The 19910-nt window shown below is 41.7% G+C and overlaps 1 protein-coding gene across 1 annotated transcript in view; it reads left to right on the forward strand.

Moving 5' to 3' along the window:
* The window catches only part of LOC114664444 (E3 ubiquitin-protein ligase rnf213-alpha-like), a 282755-nt gene that overhangs the window by 207897 nt on the left and 54948 nt on the right, over positions 1–19910 (forward strand). Inside the window, exons 36-37 of the mRNA XM_051918957.1 lie at positions 5853–5963; positions 16144–16386. Of these exons, the coding sequence (XP_051774917.1) occupies positions 5853–5963; positions 16144–16386 (354 nt within the window). The remainder of the gene's footprint in view (positions 1–5852; positions 5964–16143; positions 16387–19910) is intronic.

The raw sequence follows: 19910 nt of genomic DNA on the forward strand, positions 1-19910 counted from the left end.
TATAATGTCTCATTTGTACTTCCTGCACTGGGATAAGCACTAAGGATGCATACAGAAAATTAAACAAATATATACTGATCAGGGTGTGGTTTTTCCAGATCTGAGAGTTAGTTGTTTCTGTGACAAAGTAAGAGTTGTGTGGCAGTCACTTTCCTTCTCACCAGGATATAAACTTCACATTGTTAATTTGTTTATCTCTATTATTATGTCTGTTCAACACTGTAAGATCCCAACCTAGTAAATTAATATTAAATTCAAATAAGTGTTTGCTTGGTTATAATAGAATGTACGTTTATATACTGTAGCCACATAGATAATGGAGATTCCTTTTTTATCCCCTATAACCTTGTAGGTTTATTAATTATTATTAATAATAATAATACATTTTATTTATATAGCACCTTTCCCATGCTCAAGGCACTTATAGAATATAATAAAGAATGGCAGCGTATACAGTATATAGCATTGTACAAACCAGATAAATAAATAAAGAAGATTAAGACAGTAAATTCTGAAAAAAAACAGACAACATAATTGATGCTCTAGCACACACACATACAGGTTACATGAGCATCTTGACAGAGAAGTAAACTGAGAGAAGGGTAATAAAGTCAAGTAGAGCTAAAAGCCTTCCTGAACAGATGAGTTTTGAGTTGTTTTTTAAAAGAAAAGAAGGAGTCAGCTGACCTGATTAATTTCAGTAGGTCATTCCAGAGTCTGGGCGCTACACAGCTGAAGGCCCTGTCACCCATAGAGTGTAGATTAGTGTGGGGTACAACAAGATTGCCAGAATCAGAGGACCTTAGTGGGTGGGCAGGCACATAGTGATGGAGAAGGTCAGTGATGTAGTTTGGCGCAAGGTTATTTAAAGCTTTGTAGGTTATTAGTAGGATTTTATATTCGATTCTGTATGACACAGGGAGCCAGTGAAGACAGAACAGGATGGGTGTGATGTGCTCGCTGCTGCTGGTTCGAGTAAGGACTCTTGCAGCTGAGTTTTGAATAAGCTGGAGATGTGATATAAGATTAGAAGGGGCACCTGCCAGTAGGGAATTACAATAATCGATGCGGGATGTGATAAAAGCATGGACAAGTTTCTCAGCATTAGAGAAGGAGAGGAAGGAGCGAACACGGGATATGTTACGGAGGTGAAAGTAAGAAAGTTTCTTAATGTGATTTATGTGGGCGGAATAAGTGAGGGAGGAATCCAAAATGACACCAAGATTTTTTACAGTAGAGGCAGGTCTGATGTGATCACTACCAAGATGGACTGGGAAGGAGCACATTTTATTAAGTTGCATTTTAGTCCCAATTTGCAGGAGTTCAGTTTTATTGCAATTTAATTTTAAAGAGTTCTGCTCCATCCAGGTTTTAATTTCACTAAGGCAGGTTGTGAGCTGAGAAAGCTCTGATGAAGTTCCACTTTTAACATTGAAGTAGAGCTGAGTATCATCTGCATAAAAATGATAACCCAGTCCATAGCTACGGATAATATGGCCAAGGGGAACTATGTAAATACAGAAAAGCAGAGGACCGAGGACAGAGCCCTGAGGGACTCCTTGTGAGTTGGATCTGCTGTTGCCAAGACTAACAAACTCTTGCCTATCAGTCAGATAGGACTTGAACCACTGGAGGGCAGTGCCAGAGATACCCAGCATGTTCTCCATTCTGGACAGTAGGATGTCATGCCTGACAGTGTCAAATGCTGCACTGAGGTCTAACAGAATTAATATACTGGTTTGTCCAGAGTCCAGAGTTTGCTGCCATAAGCAAATCATTGGTTACCCGTAGCAGAGCAGTTTCACAGCTGTGCCGCGCCCTGAAACCAGACTGAAAGGGTTCCCTCAAATTATTAGAGGTTAGGTAATTGGTGAGTTGGGAAGCTACAACACGCTCAAGAACTTTTGACAGGAAAGGTAAGTGGGAAATAGGCCAGAAATTGTTAAGATTGTCAGCATCAAGGCCAGACTTTTTTAACATTGGGGTTACAGAAGCAATTTTAAAAGTGAGCGGCACGGAGCCAGTGTCAAGGGATGAGTTTATTATTGTTGTAACAGTCGGGATTATGGCATGAAGGCAGGATTTAAGTAGTGTGGTGGGGATGGGATCCAGTACACAAGTAGTCGGCCTCATCTTACAAAGCAGGTTATTAACAAACGCAGATGTGACTGGTGAGAACTTAGAGAAGGAGCTGGATGGAGTGGGAAAACAGGGAGAGATATAAACAGATGATATATTTATGTTAGTTGAATTATTTAGATCTTTAATTTTGTTACGGAAAAAGTGGAGGAATTCCTCACAGACTTCAGTAGAAGAGGTAGTTGGACCAGATGCGGGTTCGAGTAGTTTATTAACTACAGAGAACAAAACCCTTGGGTTATCATGGCCACTTTCTATTATTCTGCCATAACGGGTGTTCTTGGCAGAAGTTAGTGCTTCTCTGTAAGCTCTTTGGTGGTCAGAGAAAGCCTGGATGTGCACGGTGAGGCCAGTCTTACGTGACATTCTCTCAAGGCGTCGGCCAGCTGCTTTCATAGATCGCAATTCTGAGTTATACCAAGGAGCTGAGCGTTTAAAGGAAACCTCCTTATGTTTTAAAGGAGCTGTTTTATCTAATGCTGAATGAAGGGCTGAGTTATAGTGGTCAACAAAACTATCTAGTGTTGATGGAATAGGTGCAGACAGTAAAAGATCAGAAATGGATCCAGAAAGGATAGAGGGACAGATATTTTTAAGGTTTCTGTAAGAAATTTGTCGTTTACAGGTAAGAGGAGGGAGAGGTAACGAGAGTGTGAAAAATACTGCTTTATGGTCGGAGAGTCCCAAATCAGTGCTGTAAATGTTGGCAACAGATAGTCCAGAAGTGCAGATTAGGTCCAATATATGACCGCCAGAATGGGTTGGAAAATCAACATGTTGTGTCAAGTCAAAACAGTCCAGTAAGGATAGGAATTCATTTCTCAGTTTAGATGTGGGGGTGACAATATGGATGTTGAAATCACCAAGAAGGATAATTCTCTGAGTGTAAGAGCTTAGGTGGGTCAAAAGTTCAATCAGATCGGATAAGAAGGATGCATTGTATTTTGGGGGACGATAAAGAACAATGAGTGAGACAGGACCTGATTTCGTTATTAGTTTAAGAGCCAGGCACTCAAAAGATAATGGACAGTCAATTGGGATTCGTTTAATGTTTAAGTCTGCTCTGACAATTACTGCAAGCCAGCCGCCTTGTCTTGAGCTTCGAGGCTCTGTGTGGAAAGTGAAACCAATTGGAGTCGCCTCTGTGAGAGACGCAAATTCGTTTGGTTTTTGCCAAGTCTCCGTTAGACACAGAATATCAAGTTTGGTGTCAGTGATGAGTTCTGACAGCACCAATGCTTTGCCATTAAGAGACCTCGAGTTAAATAGTGCAATATTAGTTAATGAGGCTTCTTTCTGCACAGAGCCGCGATCAGGGTTTATTTCCACATAATGCAAATTTGGCACACTGACAATTCTATTTCCAGGGTCATGAGAAGGATGGTGTATTCCTGAGCAAATGCTGCCAGTGGTCTTTTCATTCGCAGCCCGGCGGTGGCGGCGACCTGACCCGCGATGTATATATTTCGGGTGCTGCAAAATACCGGCGTCCTTTAGGATGTTCCAGTTAGACCATTTGCTCTGGACAAACTTTTTAATAAGAAGGAGTTTGTCATGAGAGTATTTTAGCATGATACTGGGCAATATTTATTAGGATAGCAGTGGAGAAGCAGCACAGCACAGCGGAACCAGTAGGTCAGGCGGGTGTGGTAGCATCGGTGAGCGGCGATAGCAAGCAGCAGAAAGCATAGCAGGAGGAGGTAGCAGGATTTGGAGGTTCCAATACAAAGCCACAAACAGTAACGCTTGGTAGTTTCAGGCATGATCGCCCCGGAGCCAAAAGCCAGATTAGTATGAACATCTGATCAGTTCCCAGTCGTAGCCTAGAGTAGGCCTACTGTAAGATGAAACGGGAGCAGATCAGCAAAGCGAATTTAATATAATCACAGAGGCAGATCATCCCGAGGTCCTAGATTGCCAGGTACAAAGAAATGTTTGTAGGTTCTCATCCCGTGATCCACAGACTCAGCTGTTCCCAGTCAAAGTAGAGTCCATAAAATCTGTAAATATTAATCCAAATCCATACAATTCGAGTCAGCTGTATCCACGAACTATACATACAATAAAAGAAATAAAACAAGCGTAAGAAAGTGTAGAATTAGGCGAATTTTGCGAAAAGTGTTGTTTACAGGGAGGAGCGGCAACAACATGTGTGCGCCAGCGTCCCCTCACCTGTATGAAAAAAAAATATTCTGCTCTTTTTTACTATGTAATATTATATATAGCCTAGAATGAGTTTGCAAAAGGAAAGGTACAGAGGTATGTAGTTTTCTGACTTCGAAAATAAACTGAAGCATATACATATACAGTATACCACCCCTGGGTCCACACTTGAGATGGACACATTCAACCACAGGTGTTGTATCAGTCCTGTCAGCCAATTAACCTTGCACAGGCTCCACACCCAGCACACGTTTATAGTCCAGCACCTCCTGTAATGCTTTCCATAAGCTGACAGGCCTGATGGGACAGATGTAGCAGCGCATTGCTATAGGTGTTAAGCCTAACAAAAAGATATGTTATGCCAGATCATCTGATGAAAACCGAGGATAAGCCCATTTCACCAAGAACTGAATCTCTTCTGCAAACTTCCCCCCTCTTTCACTAAGCATTCACCCCCCAGGCACATAGCTACTGTTGTAATCCAGTTTGCCCTTCCACTCAATAGCAGCCAACAGCGTGCACAGGTTCATAAGGTGTTCTGTATGATCAGTCTTCTAAAAGTTTCTCCATCCAGTGCCACTAACAACTGCACTGTTTGTTCCTTCAATCCTCTTCCATTTGTGGTAGCTTGAAATCTGTTCCAGAAAGCTTCCCATAAGCATGTGTCATCGTAATGGCCAGCCTTCAAACTTGTCTTCCTAGGTGAGTCAAGCTTCCTTGTGTTTATTTTTGGGGTCCAAACACCAGCAAATGATGACATGTTTCTCAGAGTCCCTTCCAGTTCTTTGTTTACTGGCTCCATCTTGCTTAGTTTGCACCCATTGCCAAAGGCTATGAGGTGTTTTCCGTCAGCGTAGGTTCTGGGCATGTGACTAGTCTGTGTGGAGAATGAGTCCCCAGATCAAACTGGGGGTGTAATAAGCTGGGGGTGTGAGAGACAAAGTAATAGAATTAGCCTATTTACACAGATCACTAGCATGTAGCTCTAAAATGGACCATTGGTGTCTTCATCACTGCTTCCACCATGCCAATCAGATTTTCTGTAGCGACCTACCTCTCAGCTGCTTTGTTCTTTGTCTGCTCATGGATGCATCCTGGCTCCGCCTCACTGTGCATGTTCAGCTCACCTGTGGTCACAGTGATCTATATGCCATACTACCCCTGGCTCAGTGAGCTGACAGAAGATCAGGGTCCACATCAGAAATGTTCAGGTAACTGTAAAATGTAATGCATCGCCATATAGAAATGTAATGGATTAGAAAGTTGAGATATTTGCTGTAAAATGTACTGGAGTAAAAGTCAAAAGAATCCACAGCTAAATCTACTTAAGATTTTGCTGTAATTAAGTTTTTTTAACATTAGTTATTATAGGAAATCGGCCAGGACCCAAAAAAAATGTTAAAACAAGGATTCTGATTAAAAGGATTACATTTTAATTTGGCATTATATATATATAATATATATATATTATATATATATAAACTGATTCAGAAACCATAATTCTGTTATTGGAAGATGTTTTATGCAATTTGTGTTATCTCTGTTTTCAGAAATGTCACAGTCCAGCAAATAAGCAAGCATTTTCCCTGATTTTGGCTATTTTCCGTGAGGTTACCATGTTATATGGAGGAACAGGCACAAATGTCCATCCCAAAAAAGTTGTAAGTGAATATCAAATATTTGTACATAATGGCACAGCTGTTAAGTTATATATATACATGTATATGTGTGTGTGTGCGTGTGTGTGTATATATGTATATGTATATATGTATGTGTGTGTATGTATATGTATATGTGTGTATATATGTATATATTTTTTTAATATGATCTCACATAACAGTGATAAAGTAATACTGTAAAATTGTGTGATTCTGGAATACGGAACAACTATTCTAATATCACTTATTTCACACTTAAGACAGGGTTAAAAAGGGTAGTATAAACTCCATTACTCAAGATCTGAATTATTAATGAGCTAAACGTCTCCTGAATATGAAGAGAGAATTCAAATCTGGTGACAAGGAAGCTCGGAAGGATGTACAGAGTCTTCTTCTTTCGGCTGCTCCAGTTAGAGGCTGCCACACCGTATCATCTTTTTCCGTCTCTTCCTGTTCTCTTCATCTTGCTCTGTTACATTAATCCACCTGCATGTCCTCTCACACCACATCCATAAACCATCATCTTAGACCTTCCTCTTTTCCTCTTGCCTGGCAGCACTATCGTTAACATCCTTTTCCCAATATACCCAGCATCTCTCCTCTGCACATGTCCAAACCATCTCGCCTCTCTGACTTTGTCTCCCAACCGTCCAACTTGAGCTGACCCTCTAATGTACTCATTTCTAATCCTGTCCATCCTCGTCACACCCAATGTAAATGTTAACATCTTTAACTCTGCCACCTTCAGCTCTTTCTCCTGCTTTCTGGTCAGTGCCACCGTCTCCAACCCATATAACATAGCTGGTCTCACTACTGTCCTGTAGATCTTCCCTTTCACTCTTGCTGATACCAATCTGTTACAAATCACTCCTGACACTCTTCTCCACCCATTTCACCCTGCCTGCACTCTCTTTTTCACCTCTCTTCCACAATCCCCGTTACTCTGAATTATTGTATTTAAGATCATCTACCTTTACCAGCTCTACTCCCTGCATCCTCACCATTCCTCTGACCCCCCTCTCATTCACACATATGTATTCTGTCTTGTTCTTACTGACCTTCATTCCTCTCCTCTCTAGAGCAAACCTCCCTTTCAGGGTCTCCTCAACCTGCTCCCCACTCTTGCTACAGATCACAATGTCATCAGCAAAAATCAAAGTCCACGGGGACTCCTGTCTAATCTGGTCTGTCAACCTGTCCATCACCATTGCAAATAAGAAAGGGCTCAGAGCCGATCCCTGATGTAATCCCACCTCCACGTTGAATGCATCCGTCATTCCTACTGCAGACCTCACCACTGTCACACTTCCCTTGTACATATCCAGTACAACTCTTACATACTTCTCTGCCAGAAGCTGAAAAGTTGCCGGAGCCCCATGTAACCCGAATGGGAGGACCCTGTACTGTCAGTACCCACTAGGGGTGCTAAACGTGGCCTTAGCCTTCACGGAGTCCGTTAAAGGAACCTGGCAGTACCCCTTTCTCATGTCAAGTGTGCTCAAAAACTTCGCTTGTCCAAGCCTCTCAAGGAGGTCGTCCACGCGAGGCATGGGATAGGCGTCAAACTGGGAGACTTGATTCAGTCGACGGAAGTCGTTGCAAAATCTCCAACTCCCGTCGGGCTTACTGACCAAGACAATTGGGCTGGACCAGGGACTATAACTTTCCTCAATCACACCTAGCTCCAGCATGCACTGGATCTCAAGCTCCACTTCTGCCTTCTTTGCTTCGGGAAGATGGTATGGGCGTTCTCGTACGACAACTCCGGGTTCTGTCATTATGTCATGCGCAATCAGAGTTTCTTCAGAGGGTTGCTCACTCACTACATCCGGAACGGACAAGATCGCTGTCTCGAGTTCCCGTCTCTGTTTAGCATTCAAGTCGGGACCGAAGCAAAGAAAGAGTGGGGCTGAGCAGAGGAGGGATCGGGATCCCTCTCTTTCCACAGCTTCAGCAAGTTGACAGGATATACCCGCTCGCTCGGGCAATGATTGGGTTGTTTCACCAAATAATCAAGGAGCCCTTTCCTCTCCTTAACTTCATACGGGCCTTGCCAATGGGCAAGCAACTTAGAATGCGAGGTAGGGGCCAACACCATGACCCGATCCCCCGGTTGGAACTCCTGGAGAGCTGTGCCACGATCATAACAGTGGGCCTGTGCTTCTTGCGCTTTTTCCATGTGACTTTTTAAAATAGGTCAGATTTTTCCAAATCGATCACGCAACTGCGCAATATACTCTAATATATTGACAGAGGGAAGAGCCTCTCCTTCCCATTCTTCTTTTAGTACATCCAATAATCTTCGGGGTTGTCGTCCATACAACAGTTCAAAAGGAGAGAACCCTGTAGAGGCTTGAGGGACTTCCCGATAAGCAAAGAGCACGAGGGGGAGGAGCTGATCCCAGTTCCTCCCGTCCGTGCTGACCATCTTGCGCAGCATTTGCTTGAGAGTCTGATTGAACCTCTCGACAAGATCATAGGTTTGAGGATGATACACCGCAGTCCTTGAGTGCTTTATTTTGAGTAACTTGGCCATTTCCTTGAACGTCGCCGAGGTAAAGGGCGTCCCTTGATCCGTAAGGACTTCTTTAGGGACCCCGACACGTGCAAATACACCCACTAGTTCCCGTGCGATAGCTTTAGTAGTGGCAGAGCGCAGCGGAACTGACTCTGGATATCGGGTAGCATAATCTACAAGGACTAATATATATTAATGTCCTCGGGCTGAGGGCTGCAGAGGTCCTACTATGTTGACCCCAATACGCTCAAAGGGAACATCAATCAGGGGGAGGGGAACGAGAGGAGCGCGGTCCCTCCTAGGAATTTGCCGTAATTGACATTCTGGACAAGAGATGCAAAAACGGCGAACCTCCTCATTTATTCCCGGCCAATAAAATCTGAGCTTAATCCGCTCTAGAGTCTTTTCGGTGCCTAAATGGCCTCCCACGAGGTGGGCGTGCGCCAACTCGCAAACCTGCCACCGGTAGGTTCGTGGGATTAGCAGCAACTTCCGCACCCCACCCTTATGATCAGCTACTCGATATAACAGAACGTTGTCTAGTACAAAGTGAGGGCTGCGAGGCATGGGCTAATGTGTGCGTTGGCCATTGACAAGCACGACTGCATTTTTAGCAAACTTCAGGGAGTCGTCATTCCATTGCTCTCTCCTGAAAGACGCCGATGTTTTTTTGAATTGAAATAGTATTTTGGAGAGAGGGTCCAGACTGACCTCAAGGGGCGGGGAGTCCTCCCGACTCGTTGAGGCCCGGGTTGATGACATGTTTAAGTGCGATAGCCCAGGAGCCTCCCCGTCCTCCTCGGAGTCTTCCGTATCTCTCTCCTCCGGCAGGTTACACGGCGTGGAAACAGCCTGAGTTGGGTTTGTCCCTTCTATGACTAGGCCTACAGGGTTACGGGGAGTAGTTATCAGTACACCGCATTTAGTGTCAGACCTGTCCCGCCCTAGGATCACCGGAGAAGGTGGGTGTGGGTGGACCGTCACGGAGAACTTTTTCACTAACCCCTCATAGCTTATGACACACAGGGCGGTTTTATATAAACGTGTTTCGCCGTGTATACACCGGATACTGGTCTTATTTCTCGTCCACTGTCGCGGTACTACGTAATAGCAATCAACAATAGAGATCTTGCTGCTGGAGTCTAGAAGGGCTGTAACTCTAAATCCTTTGATTATTACCACTCCCGTATGACCAGTAGCCAGGGGTTCCTAAGTGCACATAACCGTCCTCCCTCCTTCCACCCATATCCCTCCATACTCCCGTGCGAGCGGCCTACCCCGTGCCCCGGGGACATCGGGACAGGCTTCGGTTTATATGGAAGGGACTTATACAGTGGGACATAATTCCTACGGAGTCCACTAGAGGACTGTTCTGCTCTCACAGATTGTGAGGCTGGCTTAGATCTTACGTGAGCTATTAGCTCGTCCATGGAATGAAAGTCTCCCCAGACCGGCTGGGCAAAATTATTGGGAAGACCTTTCAGTAAAATAAAGCAGGCCACCTGCTACACAATTTGCCTAGTGTTTAATTCAAAAGGCTTCAGCCATTGAGCCACTAGCTCCCAGAGAGCATAAGCTTGCTCCCGGGTTGATCTCTCCGGATCATATTCCCAAGCTTGTAGGTGTTTTACCTGCTGGTCTGGGGATAGCCCATATGTCTCTGGGGCCTTGGTCCCAATGGGCGGCTCAGTCCTCTCCTCTAAGAGAACATAGTAAGCCCTTTTCGTTTTCCCCCCAGGAACCAGCCCACGTCGGTGGGTCTCCTCCACATTCTCCCTGTGTAGGACTAGGGGCTCGTTGTCCCTTGGTGGGAGCGAAGCCTGCACCGTGCTGCTCCGGACCGCTGAACACGCCACCCACCCGGAAACACGGCCCCGATACTCTCCTACCTGAGTATATCCAAGGCTCCTTCCCGGTTTCTTCTGGGAAAGTCGAATCCTGCCGACTACATCACTGTCACAAGAATGAGTCATAGACATTATAAAGAGTTGGGGCAGCCACCCGTATAATATGCTCGGCTGCTAAATTGCTTTTTTTTTGTACACGATGTGTAAAGTTCAGAGTCCAGAACATAACTGCCTGTACTGAGGCAAGATGGCCATTTTAAAGGCCTGGAAAGGAATTGACGTAATCGTTGCAGGAACTGGGAGTGGCGTCATCGTGCCCAGAAGTGACATCATCCTTGGGACCGGCAAGAGGCGGGATTTCCCGGGAAAGGTCTGCAAGGGACTGAGAGAGATAGTCAGTACAGACTGACCACCCCCTGGCCTGGCATAGAATTACTAGTGTTTAGGCCCTTCAGATGTTTCCCATGCGCACGTGTGTGACAGTTCGTATTTTCTTGTTCTTGTAATAATTCTTGCAGCCGCATTTTGGATTAACTGGAGGCTGTATAGAGAACAGTTTGAACATCCAGTGAACACCGCATTGCAGTAGTCAATCCTACTAGAGTTAAATGCATGAATTATTTTCTCAGAATCCTGTTTATTTAGAAAGCGCCTTAATTTCCTAGCATTTTTAAGATGGAAGAAACATGATATGGACATGATATGGACAACTTTAAATGACATGCTAGAGTCAAAGATAACTCCTAGATTGCGGGCTGATTCTGTATAATTAATTGGGATTCCAACTGAGTTAAATGATGACAAAATATTGTTATGATCAGCGTCATTCCCTCCAACAATTAACATCTCTGTTTTATCTGTGTTTAAAGACAAGTAGTTCTCATTCATCCACTCCTTTAATTCACTAACATAACTAATTAAAGACAACATTGGAGAAACTTCATTTGATTTAAATGAAAGGTATAAATGGGTGTCATCTGCATACAAGTGAAAATTAACATTATGTTTCCTAATGAGAGATCCCAGTGGAAGCATGTAAAGTGAAAACAATAAAGGTCCCAATACTGAGCCCTGCGGGACACCATATTGAACTTCTGTGTATAATGATGGAGTACTGTCAGCACATTTCTGTACATATTGGAATCAATTTGATAAATAAGAACTAAACCAAGCCAGCATGGTGCCTGTAAGCCCAACATCATTTTCTAGCCTGTGCAGTAAAATAGAATGGTCAATGGTGTCAAATGCTGCACTTAAGTCTAATAACATAATTACAGTGGAGTTTCCTTAATCAGATGATATGAGAATGTCGTTTACAACCCATGTTAGTGCCATCATCCTACACACCACCATCCTATGCTGCCACACTACACTTTCCCCTTTACAGGCTTCAATCTCTTTAAGATTGACCCTGCTGCATAGGATATAATGTACCTGTGTGCATCTTCCTCCACTCTTGTACGTCACCCTATGTTCTTCCCTCTTCTTAAAATTGTCCTCACAGGTGGCGCAGTGGTAGTGCTGCTGCTTTGCAGTAAGGAGACTGTGGAAAATTGTGGGTTCGCTTCCCAGTTCCTCCCTGTGTGGATAGCGCTTTGAGTACTGAGAAAAGCGCTATATAAATGTAATGAATTATTATTTATTATTAAAATCCGTATTCATCACAGCCATGTCCATCCTTTTCTAAAATTCCACTATCATGTGACTTTTTTCTCCTCATCCCCTCTGTTCCCTTCACCAACATGTCCTTTGAAATCCGCTCCAATCACCACTTTCTGTCCCTTGGGTACTCTGTCCATTATCATCCAACACTCTACGAAAATCTTTCTCATCCATCGTACACCCTACTTGCCTGGCATATGCACTAACAATATTCACCATCACACCTTCAGTTTCTGGCTTCTTAATCATCACTCTGTCTGACACACTTTTCACCTCCAAAACACTCTTAAAATACTGTTCCTTCAGAACAACCCCTACCCCATTTCTGCTCCCATCCATACCATGATAGAACAATTTGAATCCACCTCCGATCCACTTGGACTTACTCCCCTTCCATTTAGTCTCTTGCACACACAATTTATCAACCTTCCTTCTCTCCATCACATCAGCTAACTCTGTCCCCTTACCAGTCATACTGTCAACATTCAAAGTTCCTATCCTCTTCTTCTCTTTCTTTGGCCAACAGTAGCCAAATTTCCACCAGCACCCTGTTGGCTAATAGCACTGGTGATGGTCGTTGTTAACCGGGGCTTAGACCGATCCAGTATGGAAATTTGTACTGTTGTCTGCATATTGATCTGGCAAAATTTTACAACACTTACCCTTCCTGACATAACCCTCCCCTTTTATTGAGACTGGTTAGAAGAAACACACTGGTTTTTGCATCCCCTGTGGCTGGGTTTGAAGGATGTACAGAGAGTGCTGAAGAAAACGCTGTGAAGGGAAGGAAGCTTAAAGAGCTAAAATAGAAAATAAACTGGACTGGGTACAATAACTGGACTCAAGCAATGTAGGGTCGCATGTTAAAAGGGAATGCAGGCAAGACTAACCCCCAGATCAATTTTTTATTAGATTTTCAACCCTTGCACCACCACCTCCTTCTTCTAATAGTCAGTCTTGACCACACCATGACCACTGATGAATCAACCTTTGAAAATAAGTATGGGCTGTCAATAACTAATTAATGACCAACTGAGGAGGCTGCACACAGGAAAAACTCTGGGACTAGGTGGAATCAGTTCTCAAATTCTTAAGGCCTATTTGGACCAACTTTGTAGTGTTCTGTTTCATCACTTATCTGTCACTAAAACTACAATAGGTGTTGCTGCTTTGTAAAATATCCTTCATTGTTCCTGTTCCAAAGAAGGTAGGCACCTCTTCACCTTATGACAACAGACCTTCAAGAGGCTGGTCCTGAAGTATATGAGTCCTCTTGTAAAACACTACTTAGACCTACTGCGGTTTGCCTATCACACAAAGATAGGAGTGGAAGATACAATTATTTCTCTGTCCATGAGACTTATTTAATTCTGGACAAAGCTGGCAGCACTGTGAAGATTATGTTTTTTGATTTTATGCAGCCTATGGCATTCTGGATAATTGACTACCTGTCGGACAGCCCGCAGTTTGTCATCTGTTGTGCTCAACCTGTACATACCTCAGACTATAAGTACTGTATAACACCAGGACATATCACTTGTGGAAATTCTTGTATGATTCAGCACTAATGGGTTATATTAACAAAGGAGAAATAGTACAGGAGTCAGGTGGAGAACTTTACTTCTTGGTACAGAAAGAATTGTTTGCAATTTAACATCAGCAGAATCAAGGAAGTGGTTAATGACTCTCACTGCATCAAAGAACCTCTACACCTGGTCACTATTCAGGGAGTGGATATGGAGGTGATGAATTACTACCAGCACTTGGGGGTCCACATCAATGACAGGCTAGACTGGTCAAGTAACACAGAGGAAATATATAAAAAAAAGGGTCAATGTTGTCTCTTTTTCTTAGGAGAGTGCACTCCTTTTGAGTGGGTAGTGATATCCTTCATATCTTCTACAACACTATGATGGCCAGTGCGATTTTCTACACTGTGGTGTGCTGGCCAGTAGCATCACTTCAAGAGAAGCTCACTGATTCAACCAACTAATTAAAAGCATAGGGACAGCTATGGGACATGATCTGGACCCCCTGGAGCAAAGGATAGAATGAAAACAAAACTGAATGCCATCATCACACTGTACATCGTCTCTTTGATATACTAATGCTGAGTACATTTAGCCAAAAAAGTGTTCAGCAGAAGTGTGTCAATATTCTATGAGGGCTCCTCTATACCAATGAGCATATGCCTGCTTAATGCCTCACTGTGACTGTAACTGCTCTGTTTATCTTTAGCCAAATCAGAAGTTTTTCTATTTGTTTTAGTCGTTCCTTAAAATATATATTTTTTTATTGAGATTTAAGAAACCAAATTTTCCCCACGAGGACATGTAAACTTCTATCTATCTATCTATCTATCTATCTATCTATCTATCTATCTATCTATCTATCTATCTATCTATCTATCTATCTGTCTGTCTGTCTGTCTGTCTGTCTGTCTGTCTGTCTGTCTGTCTGTCTGTCTGTCTGTCTGTCTGTCTGTCTGTCTGTTGCAGCAATAATATCCACTCAGTAGAACATAAATAGGCTCTTCACGCCGGAACATTGCACTGGATTCTGAGTCTGTTACACTTATTTGACTCATACATGACTCAAGTCTCCAGATGAATTGTGAAAGGAGAAATAACAAGACACATGCTCTTATTGAGCACTACACAAAAACAGTTTGTGCCCTAAAAAGTGTTCTTGAAAAGTTTAACTAGTGATTACTCATGTAAAGCTTGAAATTCAGTGCTGAAATGTTCTGACAATTTCCAGTTATTGCTTTCTGTAGCTGCTTTATAGCAGGTTTCCTGGCAGTTTTTGTTTCATGTCAGGACAAGAGTTGCAGAGCTATGCTAGCAGGATCTGGTCCAGCTGTACCCTTAGGGCTAATTGATGAGTTTCACTAGTGCTAATTTAACTGGACAAGGTGATTGCTGTCTTGTTGTATGAATATATTTATATTTATTGTGTAAGGATGCACAGTCAGGTATGGAAAATATAAGACAGGAGATGAATGAAGCTAGCACTACTTGAGAAATTATATATAGTGGAAGAATAATGGGAACCTACTAGTGGTTATCTGGGAGACTTCAGAACAGTAGGTGGAGGCTGGAATGCACATTATACATGGGGACCTGTTTCCCAAAATAATAGATGAAAGTCTTATTGTTTGTCTGGCCCTTTAAGGGAGAACTAGGTTCAAGGATATCCAGGACACCTGGGGCCAAAATGCGGAGCATCCATCCATCCATCCATTTTCCAACCCGCTGAATCCGAACACAGGGTCACGGGGGTCTGCTGGAGCCAATCCCAGCCAACACAGGGCACAAGGCAGGAAACAATCCTGGGCAGGGTGCCAACCCACCGCAGGACACACACAAACACACCCACACACCAAGCACACACTAGAGCAGTAAAGAGTAATGTTCCTGGAATTTCCTAAGCCATTCCTGACCCTGGAAATTTTGCTTTATGTAGACTACACCCTACTCCCTACCATTAGGCCATTGTATGTGGAGTTGACTGTACACGTTTGGCATGTGCTTAACTGGTGGTTGAAAGTGAGGCAAGAATGTCTGGATAAGCCAAGGGAAGGAGCAGTGCCATCTAGGATATTACATTGGTGTGTGAGTAAAAGCATTAGGTACCCTACCCTATTGTTTGATTAAGTCCAAAGGCAGCTGGGTCTTTGTTAGTTTTTTCTTACTTTGTTGCTTATATTTTCTGCATAGTTATTTATGTTTTTCTATTATTTATTTAATTAATGAAATTGCCTTTTTGTTCACTTTTTGGCTTCGCTAACATTAGTTTGGGTTTGAGGGTGATTTACAGACATTCTGGAAAACAAATAAATTGGAAATACAACAAAATTGGAAATAAAGAGAATTTTCTAAGACTTCATTTTGTGACCAAAAACAATGTACAGTACTATGCTGAATTATTACAAATATGAATAATTGTTCTTAAACAATAAAACAGAGAATAGCAAAATCATGATGGAACAAAGAATTAGCCATCATAGCATTATATAAGGGATTAGGAGAATGAAATAAACTGCTTTACCATTTCATTATTTATTTACTCTAAGAATAAAAAAATTCTGTGATGTATATTTGGTTACAGCAATTATTTGTTTTAACTAATGCGGTTTACCTTTTTTTCTATTTAGCAATGTGACACAATTTTGAATTGCATCACTAAACTAAAGATATTTGAAAAAGATCAACTGAAGCAGTTTGCTGCTGCCTTGGTTAAAAATGAATTTGCGCCCATCATTGTCACCCCAGGACTTTCCAGCTCTCTGTCTGCAGTATTTGAACTAACAATTCACACTGCAGCTGTCTTGTTGTGTGGAACCAGTAAAGTTCTCACTCCTCTGCAACGGCTTGCTTTTGCTCCAAGTGATATGAAGGTCTGTAATTTTATGTTAAGCTGGTGTGTCATTATTATATAGAAAATAATTGAAATTTTTGCTGATCTTGAATTTTGTAAAAATTGCTTAAAATTATAAGAAAGCTAAGAGTTGCCATCAATTTTGTGGTATCTAAAACTTGCAGTCAAGTTCTATGAATTAAGTTTTTTTTTAAATGAAAACATGACTTTATCTTTCATTAGATGAAGTTTTCACTGTAAAGTTAATCTTTATTGTTCAATTTTTACTTACGTTTTATTTAAAATTTCTCTTAATACTTTCTATTTACAGCAATGCTAAAAAATATTGTACTTAGTTAAAACGAAATTATGACTGATTATTACCCTTTCTTTAAAAAATACAATAGGAGGAAGGGGTGTTACTTTGACTGTATTTTAATACTACCAGTTTCTCTAAACCTAGGATGCGTAAACCACGTTGCCTTTCAAAATCTTTGTACATTTCTAGTAAAGGTATGCTTAAAGTAAAAACACAGATCTGTCCACTCAACAACTATAACATCCAGGAAATGTTGAGCATACCCCACACATACCACCCTAATTTACAATTACAAAGAAACATAATATGCAGTATTCTTGTCTGTTATGGGAAAAATTGCAATTACTTGGATAAAACTAATTTATTCACTACACAGACACCTCAGAGATGACCAGTGGTTGTGAGGCAGCAATGCTAAACATGACAATAAACAGTCACCCTCCATCTTACATGTTTTGTTTGGCACTTCAAATCTTTGTGAATTTACTCATCATTCTCTCATCATGGTCATCTTTTCTGACAACTGGAACACAGCTAGTAGTTTGCAGGGTTAAATAAGTTAGATATGTATGTAAGATCAAGATCTCTGCGAGCATACTGTTATATAATGACCCTATAAACTTATTGAGCAAGTTTTTTTCATTATTTTTTTTCTCTCACTAGATTGGTAACTAAGTTTGCAAAGAATTGCAAGTGAGCGATACATGGGAAAATTCCTTAATAATTTGATGTTTCTTGTCAAGTGTGTTATTAGGCAGTGTTTCTAGGCTGAATAATATTTCCTTTACAGTATTGCATGTATACCACAAGCCTTTCAAAGGTAATTTACCAATGGAAGAGACTGGAATGTGTAGAGCAATGGTTTTTAATAACTGACATTATTACAGCAGGTGTACCAGCCAGAAGTAAGCAAAGAAATGTTTAAAGATATTACCATTTATCTGTTTTCTGATTGTTGTAATTAAAATGCTTTCTAGTTATGTCATGTAAATGAACCTAACTTGTTAAAGGCATTGTTCTGGTTAAGATTAATATGTCTGTCATGCTGCACTGCACAAGAGCACATGGCAGCTCCATTAGCTAATAAAGGATGTCCATCTTTGGATTAATTTGTAACAGTGACTTACAGCTATTATGTATTTAAAGAGTATTTTTTTGTCTGTACTCTTTACAAGTGACCATAATGAGCCTATGTAAATAGTAAAATAGTAAAGACAATCCAACTAGTGTTAGTTATTTTCTGTACTGAGAACCAAACTAAAAATGTAGTTCAACTTTGTGACTCATCTCTGAAAATAAGAATTTATATTTAAATACTGATTACAAACTAGTTAGATTGTTTAGGATATATCAAGTCTAGATCAAGAGCTTTATGTGTGCTCAAAAACTGCCAAAACATTATATGAAGATGCATATATGTAATGACAATGATCATTAAAGTGTACTGCTGATTCTTGTGGCAACAATTTAGTTTTACCTAGAAGTTCACAAGATGGACAATGATGAAAATGAATAAAAATAATCTAACATGATAATAATAACTGAAGCATGCACTACAATAATATATTTCAAACAATCATTTTCCTTTGCTGCCCTAGTTGTTACTTGCTATTATTTTTTTTCACTGGGTGTTTACTTTATTCCAGGCTCTAACTAAGATTTGGAGATGACAAAAAATTTGATTTTGCCAGTTTTTCTTCCAAGGTCATGAAGGACATCACCTCAGTCTGAGGTGTACAGTAAATTGGGGTCCTTATTCTGTTTAGTTACATTATTAAGCAGTGGTGGACCGTGCATTTCACACCTAGGCCTTCAGTAGTGCTCTGTCTGAATCAACCCGCCCCTCAAAAACTAATTTATGGTTATAAAAACCATCTTAATATGCAGAAATAGAGTATAAAGAGCCGTTGCATTACAGATAGATAACTCCTATAGCCACAATAAATGCCTTTATTGAATAGACAAACCAGGGGTGAACAAGTTCCTTTCTACTGCAGCTACAGTCCGCGACACACATAAAAAACATCAATAATAACTCACAAACTTGCAATATTATTTAGGAAAATCGCAACATTTTACTCACCAAAAATTCAGATTATTTGTAAACAAAATCCATCCTCCTCTCTTTCCTCAAAAACAGTTCAATTACTCTGTCGTACAGATTATCCCTGCGCTTCAGTTCCATCACGAAGTCCCTTTCTATCGCCATTGAAGCTAATGCTGAAAGTCGAACCTGCCCTGTCGTATTTCTGGCATAAGTTTTAATTCGCTTTAGGGCTGAAAATGTCCACTCGACAGAAGCAGTGGACACGGGAATGGTCACCGCCAAACATACCAATGTGTACAGCTGCCCCATGCTCTCATTCAGATTTTTCTGATGAAGGAAGTCAAGGAGATCAGTGGGAGATTTTCCTGCAAAATCATCCATGGCATACATTACAGTCAGTTCTGAGGCAGATCAAAAAGTGCTCCGTGGCTCTGTGTTAAACTGGAGAAGGCTGCATACGGGAAATTTTTCTTGTATTCCCGAAACTTCTGGGGGTCAAGGAGCGTGACAAACATCAGTTTTTCGTGGTCTTGAAATCTGGTCTGTGTTTGGCAAATAATATTGTCCAGAATCCTGCCGTGGAGTTGGCAGTAGTGCACATGAAGATCTTGCGCTTGACCTCTTCGTGTGCTCGGAGCGCCTGCGGTGCGTTCAGTGGCCTCGTAGAGTTCCTCATATCGGATTCTATCTGGCTCAACAATGTCACAGAACTCCTTTACCCTAGCCAGCCAAAACTGCACATCCAGTTTTTTGTCCTGTAGTATTGAAAAGAGCATGTCTGAATACTCAAAAATACCACTGAATGTGTGAAGCAAAAAACAAAACTCAAAATCATCCAGATGTGCTTTAAATCCATCAGCACAGCATACTGTGTCCTCATCATACTCGTCATGATGCTCCAGAATGTGATGAAACAGTTACTTTAGAGCATCCCTCTTCTCTATCGGATAGAGATAATATCCTCTCTAGGGCCCTCTAGCAGGCGTACGGCAACATCACCGTATTGAGACCCTTTGATTGGATAGAGTCTATCCAATCAATGGGTCTGAATACGGTGACGTTGCCGTACGCCTGCTAGAGGGCCCTAGTGAAACCAACTCAAAATCTGATTGGTTGAAGCAACAGTTTAATCGACATTTATTTTATGTTAGAGGACCTGCAGAACGGATTGTGAAGGCCTCTGGGCAGACTTCTTTGA

This window comes from Erpetoichthys calabaricus, chromosome 14, assembly GCF_900747795.2.
Source record: "Erpetoichthys calabaricus chromosome 14, fErpCal1.3, whole genome shotgun sequence".
Lineage (NCBI taxonomy): Eukaryota > Metazoa > Chordata > Cladistia > Polypteriformes > Polypteridae > Erpetoichthys > Erpetoichthys calabaricus.